This window comes from Sceloporus undulatus, chromosome 1, assembly GCF_019175285.1.
Source record: "Sceloporus undulatus isolate JIND9_A2432 ecotype Alabama chromosome 1, SceUnd_v1.1, whole genome shotgun sequence".
In the NCBI taxonomy this organism is placed as follows: Eukaryota; Metazoa; Chordata; class Lepidosauria; order Squamata; family Phrynosomatidae; genus Sceloporus; species Sceloporus undulatus.
In genome coordinates this window covers 171314997-171334817 of record NC_056522.1, presented here as the reverse complement: position 1 = coordinate 171334817, position 19821 = coordinate 171314997, and the positions used below count along the sequence as shown (strand labels likewise).

Below are 19821 nucleotides of genomic sequence, written 5' to 3'. Positions count from 1 at the left end.
ATCTAATTGCTGGGACCCCAATGTAAGCAAGTTTAAACATTAGGAGGAACTTCCTGGTAGTAAGAGCTGTTTGACAGTGGAACCCACTCCCTCAGAGAATGGTGGAGTCTCCTTCTTTGGAGGTCTTTAAATAGAGGATAGATGGCCATCTGTTGGGGATGCTTTCATTGTGAGTTCCTGCATGGCAGGGAATTGGACTGGGTGGCCCTTGAGGTCTCTTCCAACTCTATGATTCTCTGATTCTCTGTACTTCTAATTCAGACATTTAGTGATGGTAAACAGCCTAATCAAAACTTGCTAAGATAATGCTTATAAATGTAATTCCAACTCTATATTCACACACAGACCTTTGTTTAAATCACCTTTGTCACAATCTGAAGGTCAGAATTGTACAATCACTATTCCATATACACAGTTTCAACCATCCACAGCTTTAAAATATTATATGTATGTATATAAAGCAAACTTTGATTTTGCCATTTCAATAAGGGACACTATTTTACTACGCTGTTGTACTTAATGGGTCTTGAGCATCCACGGATTTTGGTATCCACGGTTGGTCCTGGAAACAAACCCCAGCAGATGTGAAGGGCCTACTGTCTGTTGTAGAGAAGCTTCCTCTCACAAAACATTCAAATAAGAGAGTGGACACTTAAAAAGTGCCTTGGGGAGTGGGGCTCAGAGGAACCCCATCCTTTCCCCTGCACTTTGCAAGCATGGGTTACTTATAACTGTTAGAGGTTTTGGCACTGGGCTTGCTTCTCCCTTAAGAAAATCCAGTGGATGGGGAAACAGCTTCCTGCAGTCCTGAATATCAAAGGAGGATGTGCCTATCTGCTATATCGGAATCTTTCTCTGTGGCTGAGGGCCAGAAGATATGCGTCTACAGGCCTCCCAGGAGGTTCCTGTGAGGAAGGCTATTTCTATAAAACAGGGGTCAGCAACCTACGGCCCGTGGGCCGGATGCGGCCCGCTGAGGCCTTGGGACTGGCCCCAGCCCGGTCCTGCCGCCAATTGCTGTCCCCACCGCGGCTTCCGTGCTGCTCCAGGCGCCTGCGGGGCCTCCTCCTCTTCCACCGCGCATGGCCGTGCGGAGGAGGTGGAGGAAGAGGAGGGCAGTGAGGCCTGGGACGGAGGAGGTGAAGGTGGTGGTGGCGCCTCCTGCGTGCAGCCGCGCCACCCTCCCCACCTCCCCGCAGCCTCCTCCCTCCTTCTCGGCTTCTGTGGAGGCTGAACCCTCCGCAGCAGTTGAGAAGGGGCCCGCCGGGCCGCCACCGGCAGCCTCCTCCCTCCGTCTCGGCCTCTGTGGAGATTAAAGCCTGCACAGAGGCCGAGAAGGAGCACGGGGCCATCGGCAATCGCCACGATCGCCGGCAGCCTCCTCCCTCCTTATTTAATTATTTATTTTTTGGCTTCGGCCCACCAGTTGTCTGAGGGACAGCAACTCAGCCCCTTGCTCAGAAAGGTTGCCTACCCCTGGTATAAAACATGGAGCTGATTTAGCTCATTGCCCCCAAGCCCTGGCAGCTCTGTGCCATTTCTGACCTGCCAATCTTTCACTTTGAGAAGTCTAATTGGACTATGGAATTAATACAGAGTGCTCTGAGAAGGATCTGCCAAGAACAGAAATAAAGCACAGACATTATATTCCATGGTTCTGAAATAAGCCATACATATACATGACAATGAGAACTGAGGCAAAGTAAATAGAGATCTTTTTAACTGAGCTATCACATATAGTTTTGTAACTCGCAAAATGATCCATTAGATATTTCCGAAATATTTTTATCATCCCAGACATGAAAGAAAAGGTCAAGGCAATTTGGCAGTTTGGTACATTTAGCACATTGATACCCTTGGGTTCTTTCAGAAGCAGATTACAACTGAGCAGTGGCACCACTAGGGTTGCTATTATCCCAGGGTAGTAACTCATGCTGTCACCCTCAGGCTGCCTGACACACACCCCAGTCAGGACAGTGGTCTCTCAGGAGTAGATCAAGATTCTGTAGAAGAAAAAGGCTGGTCTCCTTGCTACCGACGCCTATGTTTCTTGGGCCATTCTGGTCTACCTGATGTGTTCACAAGTCCCAGAGGGGGTCAAGGTACCATTTGGCAAAAGGAGAGGCCTCCAGGAGTTCACACACTGAAACCCCTCAGAGAGGAGGTTGTCTGGGGCCAATTCGATGGGGAGATACACATAGGTGTGCTTATTCTTTTGCTCCCCCGACCCCCGGTCTGAAGTGAAGGTAGATACAGGCGAAAGGCCCAATTGTATAGCAGAGAGGCAATATAGCATTCTTGGGTGGAGTCCTGGGGCCCTTGGGGGAAAGGCTTGAGTGCTTAGGCTGTTCTGCAGCTCAGAGCCACCAGACCAATTGTCCATCATGAGAAATCCATCAGACTTCTGAGGAAGAGAGGCTGGCCTCCTTGCTACCAAAGGGGAGGCAGACTTGGACACCCCAAGAGGTCATTCACGTCCAGGCCATTCCAGTCTACCCGCCTTGTTTGCAACTTCCAAATGGGTCCAGGCACCATTCAGCAATGGGAATGGCGTCCAAAAGTTAACCCTAGCATTCCAACTGCATCCCGAATGGTTTCCTTGCTGTGTCTGTGCAGGTGAAGCGGATCCTTTCTTGGACCTTCCTTGGACCCAGTGTCCTCTCTGTGGAGAGTCACAGCAGTTCACTTCACACCAGAAGGTAGTCTCTTCCCAACAGCACACCAGGTGACACCCCCTGTGAGGGGTCATTTGGTGCAGGCCACCCTTCCCACACCCACCTAGTGATGGTCCTGCAGTTGAATATTTAAAAAAAACCAATGACCACAGATGATTTAAATAACTTAAAAGTGTATGATGAACACATTCAAATAGTTATATTTTCTAAACTTTGGTTTAATCTTTAATCAGAATAGAGACTGTAACCAGAAATCAGAAGAAAATTAAGACATGGAAGGGCAGTTATGAAGGAACAAAATAGGATCCTCAAGTATAAACATATATAATATAATATGAAAGTTAACACCATCCATGTTATAGTCTTTAGTTTCTATATATGCTTGTGAAAGCTAGACAGTGAAGAAGACTGAAAGGAAGAAAAATCAAGGCAGGATACAGACCGCCCAAAAAGGTCAGTCTATCCACACCTTGTTTTGCTGCGCGAGGGAGCTGTAGCGGACAAACCGCACGGCTCCCTCACACAGCAAAAAGAACCTTTAAAATGCGGGTTTTTCTTGCAGCCCGTTTGTGACGCCGCAGTGTGCCAATGGCGCACTTGCAGCATCACAATGACACCGGGACATGCAGACGCTAAGCGTCCATTGTGTCAAAATGGTGGCGCCCATGTGTACAGGGCGCTGCCATTTTGACGCTCCCATCACGTGCTAGGAGTGAGGCCAGTATGGGTGGTGCGCCCTCAGCAAACCCCTAGCATGTGACGGGGCGCCGCAAAGGCCCATCTGAAGAGGGCCTAAGTCACTTTAAATGGGGTGCTGGAAGAGAGTTCTATGGATACCATGGGCCTCAAAAAAGACAAATAAATGGATCTTAAAGCAAATCAAGACAGAGCTATTACTAGAAGCCAAAATGATTAAGCTGAGGGTATTTCACTTTGGATATATCATGACATGACATGACTTATTTGGAAAAAAACCAACAATAATTCTGGGAAAGTGGAAGGCTGTAGGAAAGGAGAAAAAGTGCATTACAGATGGATTGAATCAGTAAAGGAAGGTACAGTATGCCAGGCCAGAGAGGGGCTACTCAAGATCAGGGCTCTTGGAAGTTTATAATTCGTAGGAACATCTAACCCACTCATCTGTCCCATTGTTAATGTAATAGACATTGTTAATGTAATAGACAGTAGCTTGTAATAGTATTATCTGGTAGTACTCAAATGTATTTTCTTTCATCACTCATAAACAAAATAGATTACTTAAGTATTTCCATCCCCTCTCCCATTTTCTAAGTAATTTCCCAATTGGGGGGGCTTTACATTATTATTATTATTATTATTATTATTATTATTATTAACCTTTATATATAAAGCGCTATAAATTTACACAGCGCTGTACATACAATCTTTTAGTTAGACGGTTCCCTGCCCTCAGGCTACAATCTAAGAAGACACGACACAAAAGGAGAAGGGAGTGGTGGGGGGAATGGGATCAGTCCGCAGTTCTTCTCCACCTCCGAGGCCTGGACCAAGGCAGATGGACTGGAGGAAGGACTTGGCTTCTTAATGTATGGTTAAAGGAGGCTTCCTGGGTCAGAGAGGGGCTAGCCTCTGGGAATGCTTCTCTAAACATATAGTCTTTAACTCAGTTTTGGAAACTGGGTAGAGAAGTGCATGTGGGGAAGAAAAGTTCCAGAGTAAGGGGCAGCAAGCGAGAAGGGACAAATTCGGGAGGGGGCAGTGGTAGTCCGAACATTGTGGACAGGAGACCTTACTACAAGAGCTGAGGGTCGAGTAGAAATGTAGGAAAAGAAGGTCAGATAAGGTAAGGAGGGGCTTTGAAAGTCAATAATAAAGCTGTACCGAGTGGAAGGGGAAGGGGAGCCAATGAAGGAAAGAGAAAAAGAGGAGAACATGGTCAAAGCGGCGAGTGGATGTGACAATATGTGCAGCTGAATATGGACAGAGATTCAAGGATGGAGGTGTAAAGAGGAAGCGGTCAGAAGGAGGTTACAATAATACAGTAGTTGCGAAACCACTACGGCATGGACTAGAGTCTTGGCAGTAGAGACTGAGAGGAATGGACGGACTTGGCAATGGTGTGAAGAAAGAATCTACAGGCCTGGCAGTGGCCTGGATCTGGGGAATAAATGACAGAGAAGAGTCAAAAATGAAGCCAAGACTGCGGGCTTTATGAACCGGTTGAATAGAAGTGTCGTTGACAGAAACAGAAAAGGAATAGTGAAGGGTGGGTTTAGGTGGAAAGACAAGAAGCTCAGGTCTTAGACATGTTGAGCTTCAGCGCCGAAGCCGGCATCCACTGAGAGATGGCAGTCAGACAAGAAGAAAATTGCTGTTCAAGCCAATCGAAAGGTCAGGGTGGGAGATACAGCTGAGTGTCCGTTGGCGTACGATGAATAGGAAAAACCAAAAGAACTAGGAGTTTACCTAGGGACAGTGTGTATAGAGAGAACAGAAGGGACCCAAGACAGAGCCCTGGGGAACTCCAACAGATAGTGGACAGAGGATGAAGTCTGACCACCGTGTGACCACTGCAAAAGACTCTCTGACAAGAAAGATTTAAACCAGTCAAGAGCAGAGTCAGAGAACCCAAGGTCAGAAAGTAAATCAACCAGGAGACAGGATCAACTGTGTCAAGGCTGCAGACAAATCAAGAAGAATGAGAATAGAGTAGAGGCCATTTGCTTTGGCCCGCAAGAGATCATTTGAGATCTTGGTGAGGGCTTGTCTCTGAAGAGTGCCATGGGCGGAGCCAGACTGGAAAGGGTCAGGATGAGTTGGCTTATTATTCTCGCTGTATTAAGAAACTTAATAAAGCGAGAATAACGACCCGTTCTACAGGCCTGTAGCTACCGTGGGGGGGGCAAGTGGGGCAAGCGGGACACTGCCCTGGGGCCCCCAGCCAAAAGGGGCCCCCCATGTGCCGCCCTCCCTCGCCTACAAATGACTATCTCTCTCCTTTCAGTCTTCCCTCGTTAGCCTGGCCTGCCCCTTTCCCAGCAACAGAGAAGTCAGTACTGGTGGCCATGTGGGGGGAGGCGCAAGGCAGGCAAAAGGAGCCGAGGAGGAGAGGGAGGGACGGGAGGAGAGTGGCGAAATTTCTGGGGCTGCCTCAGGCTGCATCACACTGGAGAAATAACCTGGTTTGGCAGTGTTTTAACTCTTTTCCTTTCTGGCTAAAGAATATGGAATTGTGGGAGGTGGAGTATGTGGTGGGGCCCAGAGCTCAAGGCTTGACTCTTTTCTGGCTCAAGGCTATTGAATTCTGGGAGTTGGAGATGTGTTGTGGGGCCCATAGGTCAAGGCTTAACTCTTTTCTGGCCTCTATTTATGGGACACATCCAAATTTCAGACTTCTATCCAGAAGGAATCAAAACATCCTCATGTTTGTAAGATAGTAGATGTCCTCCTTTTCTAGGATGTGTCCTAGGTTTGAACCTTTCTGCCAGATGAATGTAAAAATGTTTTCCATTTTTGGTAGGATGACCACACGTCCTCCTTTATCCAGGAGGACACTGCCTACATTTCAGCCCTGCCCAGGAGCAATGTCAAAACGTCCTCCATTTTACCAGGGTAGGGTTGCCATATCCCCCCCCCGGCGGGACAGTCCCGGCCTGGGAGAAAGCCTAGGCCGGCTGCCCAGGCTGGGAAGGGCGCGGGGAAAGCTGGCATCGCGGCGATGCCTCGGTGCCGGGCTTCCTCCCCCTCCTCCCGCCTGAGAGGGAGCCTAGGCCGGCTCCCAGGCCGGGAAGGGCGCGGGAGCTTGGCATCGCGGTGATTGCCGCGGTGCCGGGCTTCCTCCCCCTCCTCCCGCCTGAGAGGGAGCCTAGGCCGGTCCCCAGGCCGGAAGGGCAGGGGGAAGCTTGGCACCGGCGATCGCCGGGGTGTCGGGCTTCCTCCCCCTCCCCGGCCTGGGAGGGAGCCTAGGCCGGCTCCCAGGCCGGGAGGGCGGGGGGGAAGCTTGGCATCGCGGCGATCGCCGGGGTGCCGGGCTTCCTCCCCCTCCTCCCGGCCTGGGAGGGAGCCAGGCCAGCTCTCAGGCCGGGAAGGGCGGGGGAAGCTTGGCATCACGCGATTGCCGCCGGTGCCGGGCTTCTCCCCCTCCTCCCGGCCTGGGAGGGAGCCTAGGCCGGCTCTCAGGCCGGGAAGGGAGGGGGGAAGCTTGGCATCGCGGCGATCGCCTCGGTGCCGGCTTCCTCCCCCTCCTCCCGGCCTGAGAGGGAGCCTAGGCGGCTCTCACCGGGAAGGGCGGGGGAAGCTTGGCATTGCGGCGATGGCCTCAGTGCCGGGCTTCCTCCCCCTCCTCCCCGGCCTGAGAGGGAGCCTAGGCCGGCTCTCAGGCAGGGAAGGGGGGGGGAAGCTTGGCAAGTCGCGGCGATTGCCGCGGTGCGGGCTTTCCTCCCCCTCCCCTCCCGGCCTGAGGGAGCCTAGGCCGGCCCAGGCTGGAAAGAGGCGGAGGCTTTCCTCATCGCGCGATCGCCGTGGTGGGAAGCGGCCTCCCCTCCTCCCGGCCTGAGGAGAAGCCCCGCCGGCTCCCAGGCCGGGAAGGAGGCGGGTGCTTGGCCCCTTCATGCGGCGAGGGCCGTGGTGGAAAGCGGCCTCCTCCTCCCCCTGGCCTCGCGGAGGCCTTGGAGGCCCCCGCGGCTGGAGCTCCGACTGCGGAGTTGCCTCAAAGGCCTCGCTGGGGCCGGGAGGGAGCGCTCCCGGCTGGAGCTCCAACCGCGGAGCCTTCCCAGGCCTTGGAGCGGGTTATGTCCCCATTTTTCTTGAATGGCTTACATTTTGGGGTAAATTTTGTCCTACATCTTTCTACATTTGTCCCGGTTGGTGGTAGAGAATTAGACAACCCTACCCCAAGGAGCCACAACAAATGGCTCCTTTGTCCACCGCAACAGAGGGCCCATAAGCACCCTGTAGCGGCACTATGAACATCCTCATGCGCTGCAACCTTTGGACACACTGCATAAGCCACATCATCGACATGCACTCCATGTAAACGGCGGTGTCCGAAGATGGTGTCATGGCTCAGTGGGACTCAGGACATAAAAAATATAGGGGCCCCAAATGTACTTTCTGCACCAGGCCAAAGGCCTACGGGCCTGTCATTCTAGGACCTTAGAAAGAAAAGGAAGAAGAGAAATGGACAATAGCTAGAGAAAGAAGAGAGTTGGGAGATGGTTCTTCGAATGTGGGGAAACGAGAGCATGTTGTAAGTCAGAAGGGAAGGAACCCATAGAAGAAGAGAGAGAGATTAAAGATATAGGAGGAGCAGGGCAGAAGAGAAGGGCTATAGAGATTAGGAGACGGGAGGGATAGGATCGAGAGAGCAGGTAGTAGGTTTGGAAGAATTTAGCAGCGTAGAGAGTTCATCTAGACGAGAAACAGGGGGAACCCGAGAGTTTATTAGTAAAGGTACCAGGAGGTTAGTGGTAGGGGACATCCCGACCTTTTAAAAAACTTTGAACAGTACCCCAACCAGACTATAGATTGTTGGAGAGGGGTTGCCTTGTGATAACCAGGATCTACTTGCTAATAATCTACCACGGCTATTTTGAAGCAACATAATCTAACACCTACTCCTAAAAAGCCCAGAATGTGAATCTGAAGTTGAAAAAAGAGATTGAGGATGCATCTGGTCTGCTGCAGAAAGTTTCACATACACCAGATGGCACAGCTACTTATAAAGAGAGCTGATGGCTTGGGGTGATGCTTGAGCAAATAGCCAATTAAATAATCTCTATTCAACTGCAGCAGTTGCTTTTTTTCTCGTCCAAGGACGGTCAATGTACTTGGTGTGGTATTAATCCATTGAAGCAATCAATCCAGTTTGTAAATGCATATATTACTGTCCTAATGTGTATTTGTTTATATTTCTCTTTCGGTTTTTATGTGATAATATATAGGGGAGGAGCCAGAGCCATATGGTTGACATATGCTAGAAAACACATCCCAGCTGAAATAGTCAATGAAGGATTCTACAATAAGAGCCATGGCCATATACCCTAGGGTAAAATCAGTAGGTGCATTTTAATTAGTTACTACTGGGTCACCCTGCCTTACTTAAGCCTCCTTCCATTGGACAGGATACAAAAGACTGGTACTTACCATGAACCTCCTTCTAATATGTGAAAAGAGGCCTGCATTGCTGGGTCCAGTTGCCTGCCCTCTCTGATGCAACGTAGGGGGGTAGGCCCATACCCATCAAAAATTTCCAGAATGACAAATAGACATGTGTGGCCAGGCAACACCAGTATGTGGCCAAGATGGCAAAAGTTATTAACAAGGAACAACACACAGGGATTGCAGAAGTTTGCTTGTGCATTAGCCAACAGGGAGACATGACCTACCTCCTCATCTCCTGAAATCTTGGCCAGTTAATTGAGTACAAACATTTTTGCACTTTGAACTAGGTTTGCGCAGCACTGAAGTGAACTCAGGCTGCAAGAGAAAGTGGGAAAAGGAGAGAAACTGGGAGATTTAAAGCAGGTGAAATAGTGGGATGAGGATTAAATAAGGCTGTCCCAGAAAATTGAGAGAACTGGATGGTATGCAGGCTCTCATTCCAATCCACTACTGATTTTGAAAAGCAGATTTTTTTTCTGTATCCAGAAGAGCTGGAGGAAAGGACAATTTAAGGAGTCAGAAAGGGTTTGCTTATGGAACCCCTGCCTAACCTATAGGGGGTCTAGGCTCTCATCAAAGGCAAGGCTCTGGCCCTCCCTGGAGCCTGTAAAGGGCCTCTCCAATTCTTTCCCTTTCCCAATCCCTATCTAGTGCCTGGGTTGGTATTTCTATCATACCCCCCACAATGGCATTATTATAATCTCCGTCCCTTTATTTTATGCAAACATTTCCACTGTGTATTGAGTTGTATTTGCAGATTCATGGATTGCCTGAAAAGTTACTGCATATAAATCCCTACTCCTCCTCCTATTTGAATATTCTTTTTGAAATCTGTTACCCATGAGGCGGGCCTGCACCCGCCCCTTCCCTGCCAGATGGGGGCCTGGTATCTGCAGTGGAAGCCCCAGAGCCCCAATCTGCCACTTCCCAGGCCTTGGGGAAGCAGCAAAACAAACCGCTTCCCCCCACAGCCTGGAAAGGGGTGTCCTTGGGCATCATGCCACAAGGACATCCCATCAGCTGTGGGGAAGGGAGAAGGGGGCCACTGCGCCTCTTTAATAATAATTAATAAATAATATAATAATAATAATAATAATAATTTTATTATAGCCCGCTTTTCCAGGTAGATCAAGCGGGTTACAACAAGGCAAAAAAACATCGCTGGCGTGGATGTTTAAAGGCTGCCCAGCGATACATGTCCCAAAAAGGAGCCTGTTTTTGGAGCTCTTCCCATGACGCTGAAAGCGCCCTGCAGCATCACAGGGATGTCATGCCTGTGCCGGCGCATTTGGCTGCAGCACGCCTGTGACATCATAATGGGGGCGCCCGTGATAACAGGGCACCCCTTATCATCACCCTGCCGCAACGTGCTAGGGTGGTGGGGCGTGCGATTGTGGCCACCTCAGGTAACTCTAGAACATATCCACACCAGTGCAAGTGCTGGTCTGGAAGCACCTTAGTCACTCCCTACATTCTTACCATTCACTTACACAGATTGCCAGATTTTCCCAACAGCAACACAAGACAGTCCTATGTAGGGCAACTCAGGACTGGCCAGCACACATGACACAGGCTTCCATAATATCTTGGAGAAAGTCTGATTGGCATACGCTTATTGTGCCCATGTTTTCAGTCCCAGAGTTGAAACAGCCAAACTAAACAAAATGCCTGAAAACCCTAGGCTTTTCCCACAAACATTTCAATAAATGTTTATGTGATCATTTTTTGCCTCCCAGTACAGTGGCCCTTCTTATCCACCGGAGTTCTATCCTGGACGGACACACCCCATGGTTTTTAATGGCAACATTCATGGTGCAGCTGGCCCTCCCATTACCAAGTGCACAGATGGCTATTAAAGTCAATGGGCGTGCCACAGGTGATAGGTTTTGATCATTCATTGTGAAACGGTACAAAAATAAAAAATAAAAATACTAGGCCAAATACATGTACTATGTGAAAAATACTGAAGATTAATTTTGAAATTAATCCCAAAATCTCTCTATTAAATATGGTAAATAAAATATCAAGACAGGTGAAAAGAGATACTGGAAATTAATGTTAATGAGAATTTCTAGCACAAGAATAAAATAACTCCATCTTTAGATGACTGGGCTATTCAACCTATTAGAAATTATTGAACTTCGTAAATAACCAGTGGTTTTAAATGAAAAGTATATGAAAGAGGTAGAGAACCAATGGGCTCCAATTCTAACTTTTTGTAGAAATAGTTGGAAGGAATAACAGAGATGAAGGTGCAGATGGCAAATAAGGATAATCCCACTTTCTAAACTATACAAACAAACCACTGCTTGAATTACAAGAAAATTTTAAAAATCAGAAGGCAAAAAAGTCAATGGGGCTTGCCATCAGTGGATGCTTAAATCTGTGAATGACAAGCCCACGATTGGGGTGGACATGCTGTATTAAAATTTCAGGTTCATCTTGATCATTTGCATATTCTACATGGGTTGTGCAGTCCTTCTTCTTCCTTCCTCTGTTTCCCCCTATTTACATATGATAGATACCTGCAACACCTTTCCAGGTTATTTTTGGGAGACATTGAAAAAAACATGAAAGTCTCCTTAAACAAGTATAAAGTGCATTTTTCTGAGCTCTGCATAGCAACAGAAAAAGACAATTCATTTCACTTTGGATCTTGAAGGCTGTGTGTGTGTCTCTATGTATGTTGTCTATTCCGACTATTCTAATATGCGAACCTATCATGTGTCAGTGAGGTTTTGCCCTAGGCTGTAAAATGTCTCAGGTGTATGAAATGTGCTAAAGGGGAAATGCTGACACAAAGGAAGCTGATGAAACTTCAGCATGGAGTTGTGTCATAACAGTTCAATACAGCACAGTCACTTTGGACACATGACAGGAAGATGAAGCACTAGCAGTGGGTTGGATCAGATTCCTAGCCTGTGTTTGTGTATATAAGGAAGAATGCTCCAACAGGTACACAACAGGTTAGGTGGATGTCAGTTGGTAGCGGAGCATTATGTCGGATGGTGTAAATATTGCTGTATTGTGCTTGTAAATATTTTGCTGCAACAAAGATTAAAAACAATTTTGGAAGAACCTCAGCAGTCATGAGTGAAACTCTGTTCGGAAGCAGAGGTTTTTGACTCCAGCTAATTCCAGGCTCAGCAGTGGTATTTGCTTTCCTGGCTGGTAGTCTTCTACATATGGACTCAGTTTTTCCCAGTGGCTAACATCATGGCGTTTTCTTAGCAAGATTTGTTCAGAGGAGATGTGCCAGTGCCTTCCCCTGAGGCTGAGAGGATGTGATTTGCCCAAAGTCACCCAGTGGGTTTCATGCCAAGCTGGGAATTGAGCCCTGGTCTCCTGAGTCATAGTCTAGCATTCAAACCACTACACCACACTGACTCTTGTGAACTTTTAGAAAAATAGGTGTGACATCTCTTACAATGAACTTTTAGAAAAATAGGTGTGACATCTCTTACAACACTTTTCAAATAATGGTAACAATAACCAAGTTAGTTAGCTTCATTCCTAAAGTAATTTGAATTAATAGAATCCTTCCTTCCCAAAATCTTTATTGCAGATCACTTGCAAGACAGTTGATAATCGGTTGACAGATCAAGCTCAGAGTGGGGTGAAGCAATTCATAACAAAAGAAATTACCTATGTTATGTTATTTACACCTTATGAAATGCAGCATAAAGAATGCTTTTTCTAAACTTATTGATAAGTTAATCTTCTAGTTAGTCCAGTTGCAAATAAAGAATGCTGCAAAGTTGGAGCAGGAGACCAGTAATCCAGATTTTTCACTTCCATCTTCTCTCTTTCTAATTCTAGCTGCTTCTCCTTGAGACGGAAAGGAATACTGGCAAGAAAGAGATAGAGGAGAAAAAACAGACAGAGTGACTGCCACAACCCAATGACCTTTTGGCTTCAAAAGCAGAATTTTCCCACATCAGTGGGACAGTGTGATCTGATGCACAGCCACAGGTAATGGAAACCCTGGTCTCCACAGTCAGTCCAGTGCTCAAGCCACTACACCACGCTGGCCCTCACCCCCCAGAAACATGTCTTTTGTTTTGTTGCTAGTTCAGAGACATGCAATCTTCAGCCTAATGACCTGCCCTCTCATTTTGTGTGACCAAAAGCTTCTCCTACTGCTGCCCAACTATTCCCTCTCTATCATTTCAGTGACTATCATAGAACAGAGGCAGGTCAACCATTCTCCTAGTAGTCCTGATAAAAATTGCCCTCCAGTTTTTAAAAGCAGCAGATGTGGGGAATGATTCCCATTGAAATTGCAGGACAGCCAAGTGTTATAACTCCCCTTCCGTACCCTGCTCAAACGATGGATAGATGACAGCTGAACTGCAGGGGATGTGCAACTTAAAAATAACTATCTGTAAAGCTTCTTTATGTGACCTGTAAGTGTACGCAAGTGTACGTGAAGGAGGTTGTAGAAGATTGTGCACAGTGACTAATATTTATCTCATGTGAAATACTACTTTAAAACCAGGACTTTTCATTAAGTTGTGCACACATTGTATTAAAAAAAAAAACCAAGTGTGTTAAATACTGAAGTTAATTAAAAAGGCTTAACAAAGATTAGAATATAGTTGTATTTTTAAACCTCATTTTTTTGTGGATATACTTTCATTGTATGGTCTCATTCCCTTGATCTGAGGTGGCTTAGCCACCACAGGAGGGAGTTAAAGCTTCACAGTATTGCAGCCAACTTCGAAGAACAAGAGAAATTAAAATTAAGGCCATAAAATCTCTGCTTTATGCCCTTAAATTTTTTTTATTTCTTTTATGCTATATCATCCATGATGATCTCTGCCAATACACAGCAGCACATAAAGTAAAATGAAGTAATAAAATACACAATCAGAATATACAAATTAAAAATGTTGAAAGTATTTTGTAATACAGTCAGCCTTTCCCTTATGTAGGGGATCTGTTCTGGACCCCCCCCCCCCCCCCCCTGTAAGGGAAAAAGGGGGGAAACAATAAGTTGTATGCATACAGGGTAGTGCGCCTTGTGTGGCATGAGTGTGTGCGCGCTTCATTTAATTATACTGCTGCTTCAGCGTAAACTGAAAGCCGCAAAAGGGAAGCCCGTGTATGGCGCATGCTGCCTGTGCTGACAACCAAAAGGACTTGAATGCCTTTGAAAGTCCAAGCTTTGGCTCCTACAGACAGATATGTGTGTGTGTGTGTGTGTGTGTGTGCATGTGCTATCAAGTTGCCTGTTGACATATGGAGACCCCATGGATTTCACAGGGTTTTCTTAGGCAAGGAATGCTCAGTGGTGGTTTTGACAGTTCCTTCCTTTGAAATATAGCCTGCAGCAGCTGGTATTTATTGGAAGCCTCCCATCCAAGGACTAACCAGGGCTGATCCAGCATAGCTTCCATGATTTCATGAAATCTGGTGTTTTTATGGTATTTTCCATAGTTCTGTGGGTTTTTTAAAATATCAGAACAACATTTTTGTTGACCTGGAATATTTTCTTGCACCTTCCAGCACCAGATGCAATGTTTTATTCCCACTCTCCCACTGGAGGCCTGGTAGGTGTCAATGTTCAGATCATTTCACTGCCAAGTCAAAATCTAGTTTTTTCATAGAATCAGACTCATAGAGTTGGAAGAGACCACAAGAGCCATCGGTCCAACACCCTGCCAATCAGGAAATCCAAATCAAAGCATCCCCGACAGATGGCCACCCAGCCTCTGTTTAAAGACCTCCAAGGAGGGAGAATCCACCACACTCCAAGGAAGTGAGTTCCACTGTCAAATAGTTCTTACTTTCAAGAAGTTCATTCTAATGTTGAGGAGGAATCTCTTCCTGGAGATTGCATCCACTGTTCCATGTTCTAGTCTCTGGAGCAGCAATAAACAAGCTTACTCCATCCTCAACGTGACACCCCTTCACATATTTAAATAGGGCAAAAAAGACATATAAATGTCTCATACATGGGTAATCATTACCCAAAGGGAAGTGAACATCTTGTATGGAGAAGCTTTTAGGACTATGAACACAACTTAGATTAAACATGGGCCGAGTGCTACATAATTAATTGATAATTAATAATCACAAAGTTGCCTCAGAATGCCAACACCTTGTTGTCCAGAGGTCTTGTGATCCCACCCCAATATAACTGTGATGGTGCTGAAGAATTCCTGGTTTTATTGGAACACTCTCACACAGCTTCACTTCAGAAGTCTCATTTTCCTAACAATTCATTGCTTTGAATTTAAGGTAATATTACATAACTACTCCTAATAAGAAAAATTCACAGATAAATGAGAAATCCTAACAATTTTATAGTGGTGATTCTTTTAAATGCAGCCTCTCTCACAGTAACAGAACCAGTTTGTCCTTTCGTGACCACTCATACACCTATTGTATGAGCATTCATGTAAGGTACCTGGATATACAATGAACTTTGCTTTCACAACAACTTAAAAATGTAGAACAGCCAGAACATGGTAAATCCCACTTTATAATACAGCTGGATAGTAGACCAGAAAGTTGATAAGATATTTCCATGTAATTTATGCCAGCCTGAACAAAACTACCATGCTGAAAACAGTCAGCTTCTTATGGTTCTTTTTTTTTTCATTTCACCATGTTTGTTTATAACAGATGCATATGAATACCAATTCTTTAGTGTGATCTCACACTATTTCCAAGTCAGACACTGAAAGCAATCTATTGCGAGATTAAATGCAAAAGATTAATCTAAAGCCTCTTGGGTGTACTAATGCAATAGTGGTAGAATTCAAAGATATACCTGTGTTAGTTTGGATCAGTATGCAAAGGGATGTTGTAGCACCTTTGAGACCAACTTTCTTTCTCTCAGTTAGTCTCAAAGGTGCTATAAGATACTAATGAAATCAGTACATTCTGGAAACAAATAACAACAGGATAAAACAGCAAATCAAATATAGATATGGATATGGATATATAAAATATTACATACATACCAAGAAACTGCTGGTAAGCGTTGGAGAGGTATAAACGTATCTGGTTTCTTTGTGTACATATCACTGTTAAGAGGAAAGCAAAAAGCTAAATAACCATCTTGATCATCAAAGTTTATTTTCTATTGGGATTATGCTGTTTCCATATGCAAGTTTTCAACTCCCAGTTTGTAGTGAAAATTGTATTTGTACTAAGGTTCTTTTAGTAATAAAATCCACATTTCTTGTTCCATCCTGTGTAGGTTTTTAGGGGTTGGATAGCCACCCTGCAGAGATGTTTTACCTATGCATTTCCTGCATGGCAAGGGTGTGGATTAGATGACCCTTGGGTCCCTTCCAACACTATGGTTTTCAGGAGCCTACAGGTCATTGTATCTAATACTTTGGTTGAATTCTACCTCAGAATCTTGAAACTGATCAGAGTATGTCTGGCTTTCCAGTCCTAGAATGTGTGGACATTTTGGGATGGTGACAACTACAGATTGTCCTGGGTGGCAGTAAGTTGCCCGAAGCCACAGATGTGGTGGATAGATGTGGGAACCCTGGCATTGTACCAGCCTTTATAACTGTGACATGACCATTTTCCAGGTGATAATTTTCTGGGATTGACATATGAGCAGCACCTGATATGCCAATTGTCTGTTACACTCTTGCATGTGCTGGAGGAAAAAATTGCAATACATCTGTTTCCCAGCCAAAACATGGTTAAATATGGGGTGGTTTAAACAAAATGCTATCCCTCACATAGATGTTATAAACTGCCTTGTCCCACATGGTCTGCTTCTAAGTAAAGGCAACCCTTTTCTCTTGGGACAACATTCAGAGGTGAGACCCAAACAGAAACAACTGTCCAACACAGTGTTGGCACACCAGCTCTAGATTTTTCTCCCCAGGAAGATTCACCTGACTTTATGTGATATCTCTGTGACACAAAGTGAAGAGTTATTATTTTTTGCATATTTGCATTCTTTTCTTAAGAGTTCTTAATGTAACCAAGCAATCATATTTTAACAATGCCTCAATAAATGGACTAAGCGCCATATTAAAGGGGATGGCTTTATTTACAGTGTTGGAGAGAAAATGGACAATGTTTTATATGAGAACTAATTGAGCAATTATATCAGAAACAGACAAGAGAAAACAAGAAAGTGATATGGCAATGGTAAATATACCAGACATATGATGGTGCTGGGGGTTTTATGTTTTAGGGCTGTGCTCTGCTTGAGTATGTACATAGTTTAAGGGGCCAGGGCTAATGCAGAGATGATGTGAATCCCTGATTTGATTGAGGATGGCATTAGATCTGTCTAGTGGCTCCCTCTGGATCCCGGTGAACAGGAGCTTAGAGGAAAACAATGGCATTTTGTAGGGTGATTTGTAGAGAGGTTTGAAGGGAAGGACCAGACTGCTATAACACTGCATCTGTAGGGGAAAGAAACATGAATGGTGAAGAAGTTGCTGCAGGGACCTGCAATACCTGTGCTATCTTTGTTTTTCTGCCTGAGGATGTGAGGTGCTATATCTTGATCAAATGCAAGCGGACTGTCCAGTTGGAAAGACAATCAGCCTGCACTTGATAAAATGTGGCAGCCTGAAGCTCATAAAACTGCTTTTGCCATGTCTTACCTGGAAGAGATCTCCTCAGATGAGGAAAAGGAAAAGGAGAGCCAAGATAACAAACTCCAGTTGGAGTCAGAGGAGGCTGGTAGTGCTCTCATGGCACTGGCAGAATCAGAGCCTGGACCATTCCATGCAGCTCCTGAAGATTATGAGGAAGACACAGAGGCACTTCATCCTGTATAGTGTTGTAGCTTAAAACACCAGTTGCAAATGGACAGGAAATGCTCTGATCCACTTTAAAAGGAAAGTGCTGAGCTAATTGAAAACCTCCTTGGAGGCTTAAGATGGATATCTTCCAGCAAGCCTACCCACCCAATCTCTTGTAAGGACTTCACCCCCACTCTTCTATTTAGGATGATTGTATTGTTCTTAAACTGTTTTTAACGATGAATATTATATGTTTTATTGTTGTATACTGTTGTTGTTGCTCAACTGTAATCCCGCTTCGATCCACCTGGAAGAGGCGGGAAAATACAAATAAAATTATTATTATTATTATTATTATTATTATTTAATTAGGCCAGTGGTGTTGTTTTACAGTTGTCTAGAAATTCGTTTAGCAAAGGCTTAACCATTGAGGCAGACAAATTTTTATTTATTCTCTGCCCTTGTTATATTTTTATTGTTATACTTTTTTACGTTCTTTTTTATTAATAGATATTTCTAATTTTAATTGTATTATGTTTAATTCTGTTTTAAGGGGAGAATCTGAGATATAATATTGAATGTGGATATTTTAATGTGCAGTGAGCCAGTTTGATTGTCTCGTCACAGAAAAGCGGGATAAAAATAAAAGTATTATTATTATTATTATTATTATTATTATTACAACAAGCTTCAACACCGCCTTTGTAATCTTATTTGATGTCACTGATTTTGTGGCTCTCTGAACTTCAGCATGTACTTTGAATTACTCTTTCCGGGAACTCTCTAGTTGGCTTTGGACCTTGCTCAAGGTTGCTTTTCATATTGGGACCTCAGGCCACTTGAACTATGCTTCTGCTTCTACTGATGATACATTGTGTATGACTGGGGTCTGGCCCATTTTTTTCACTCTCTATTTCTGTGGACAATTGCCAGCTTTACACAGGATACGTTTTCTGAACAGAAAACAGATAATTTATTTGCACAAAAAAGTGTTTTTCTCCACAGAATAATTCCAGAACAACACTTTGGAATGTCAAATCCCAGGGGAAAAATGTGCACAATTTTCACTGTTCTAGTATTTTTCCTGACAACTATCATGAAATGCTCTTTTTTTAATGTTAGAATAAATAATTGTGAATATTCTTTTCTTTGCTAATGAGAAATCATCAAAGGGAAATGAGTTGAGAGCAGTTTCTTAAAGATGGATATTGAAGGCACTTGGGCAACAATGTCCAAACAAAGCCAATATGGACATACAAAGAACTTTCAGATGAGCTAAGATTTCAAAGAGACCTGTATAAGGAATGGAAGAACAAGGGAAACACCAGAAGGGAATACAAATAAAAAGTAAGCATTGGAGAGGGAAAGTCAGAAAGGCTCATAATGATCTCAGGCTTGCTAGAGAAGTGGTGGGTTAGGGACTATGTTCAGAACAAAAGGAAAATCAAGGAAATAGGGGCTATTGTGTGAAGAAGATGATGAGATGTTAACACAGGACAGAGGGAAAACTTAACTGTTCAGAGCATGCATTGCCTCAGACTCCTCCTGAAAGAAAAACAGTACAAAAGTGGACAAATATAAGATGAATAATGTCAGGCTTAATGACATCTGAAAAGTATCTTAACAGAGTACAAACTGAATGTGACTGTGCTTTAGCAGCAATTCTAGGTTTCCTCAATAGGTATAAGTCTCCAGGTTGAGGGAAGTTATAATCCCACTGTATTTGAGCACATCTTACCTGGAATACTGTGTCTACTTCTGGGCATCAAGTTCAAGAATAATATTGAAAAGCTGGAATGTGTTAAATGGAGGGCAACAATATGGTAAAAGGTCTGGACACCAAGTCCTGTGAAGAACAGCTTAGGGAGTTGGATATGTTTAACCTGATGAAAGAGAAGATTAAGGGGTTGATATGACACCCATAGTTAAATACCTGAAAGGATCTCATATACAAAAGATGGAATGAGCAGCTGCTTCAGAGACTAGAGCATGAATCAATGGATTTAAACTGCAATAAGAGAATCAAGCTAAACAGTAGGAAGAACTTATTGACCGTAAGAGCTGTTTGAGAATGGCATACATTGCCTCCAAGGGTGATGGACTCTTCATCTTTGAAGGTCTTCAAGCAGAGATTGGATGCCCATCTCCCACAAATGATTAGCTGTGTATTTTTGCATGGCAGCACGTTGAACCAGATGGTGTTTGTGGTTCCTTCTAACTCTATGATGCTACAGCATGTGGGAAAAGACTGTAGATTATGATACAGGAGG

General features: G+C 44.8%; 1 protein-coding gene across 6 annotated transcripts in view; it reads right to left on the bottom strand.

The window, feature by feature from the left end:
• The window catches only part of SPATS1 (spermatogenesis associated serine rich 1), a 55640-nt gene that overhangs the window by 247 nt on the left and 35572 nt on the right, over positions 1–19821 (bottom strand). For 4 of the 6 annotated variants that reach the window (XM_042447066.1, XM_042447069.1, XM_042447072.1 and 1 more), the window contains 2 exons: positions 15788–15850; positions 12357–12663 (listed from right to left, as the gene is read on the bottom strand). In XM_042447066.1, coding sequence (XP_042303000.1) covers positions 12519–12663; positions 15788–15850 — 208 coding nt within the window. In that variant the 3' untranslated portion in view covers positions 12357–12518. Of the gene's footprint in view, positions 1–12356; positions 12664–15787; positions 15851–18618; positions 19435–19821 lie in introns of those variants that run through there. The other 2 variants (XM_042447071.1, XM_042447070.1) reach the window with 2 other exon arrangements.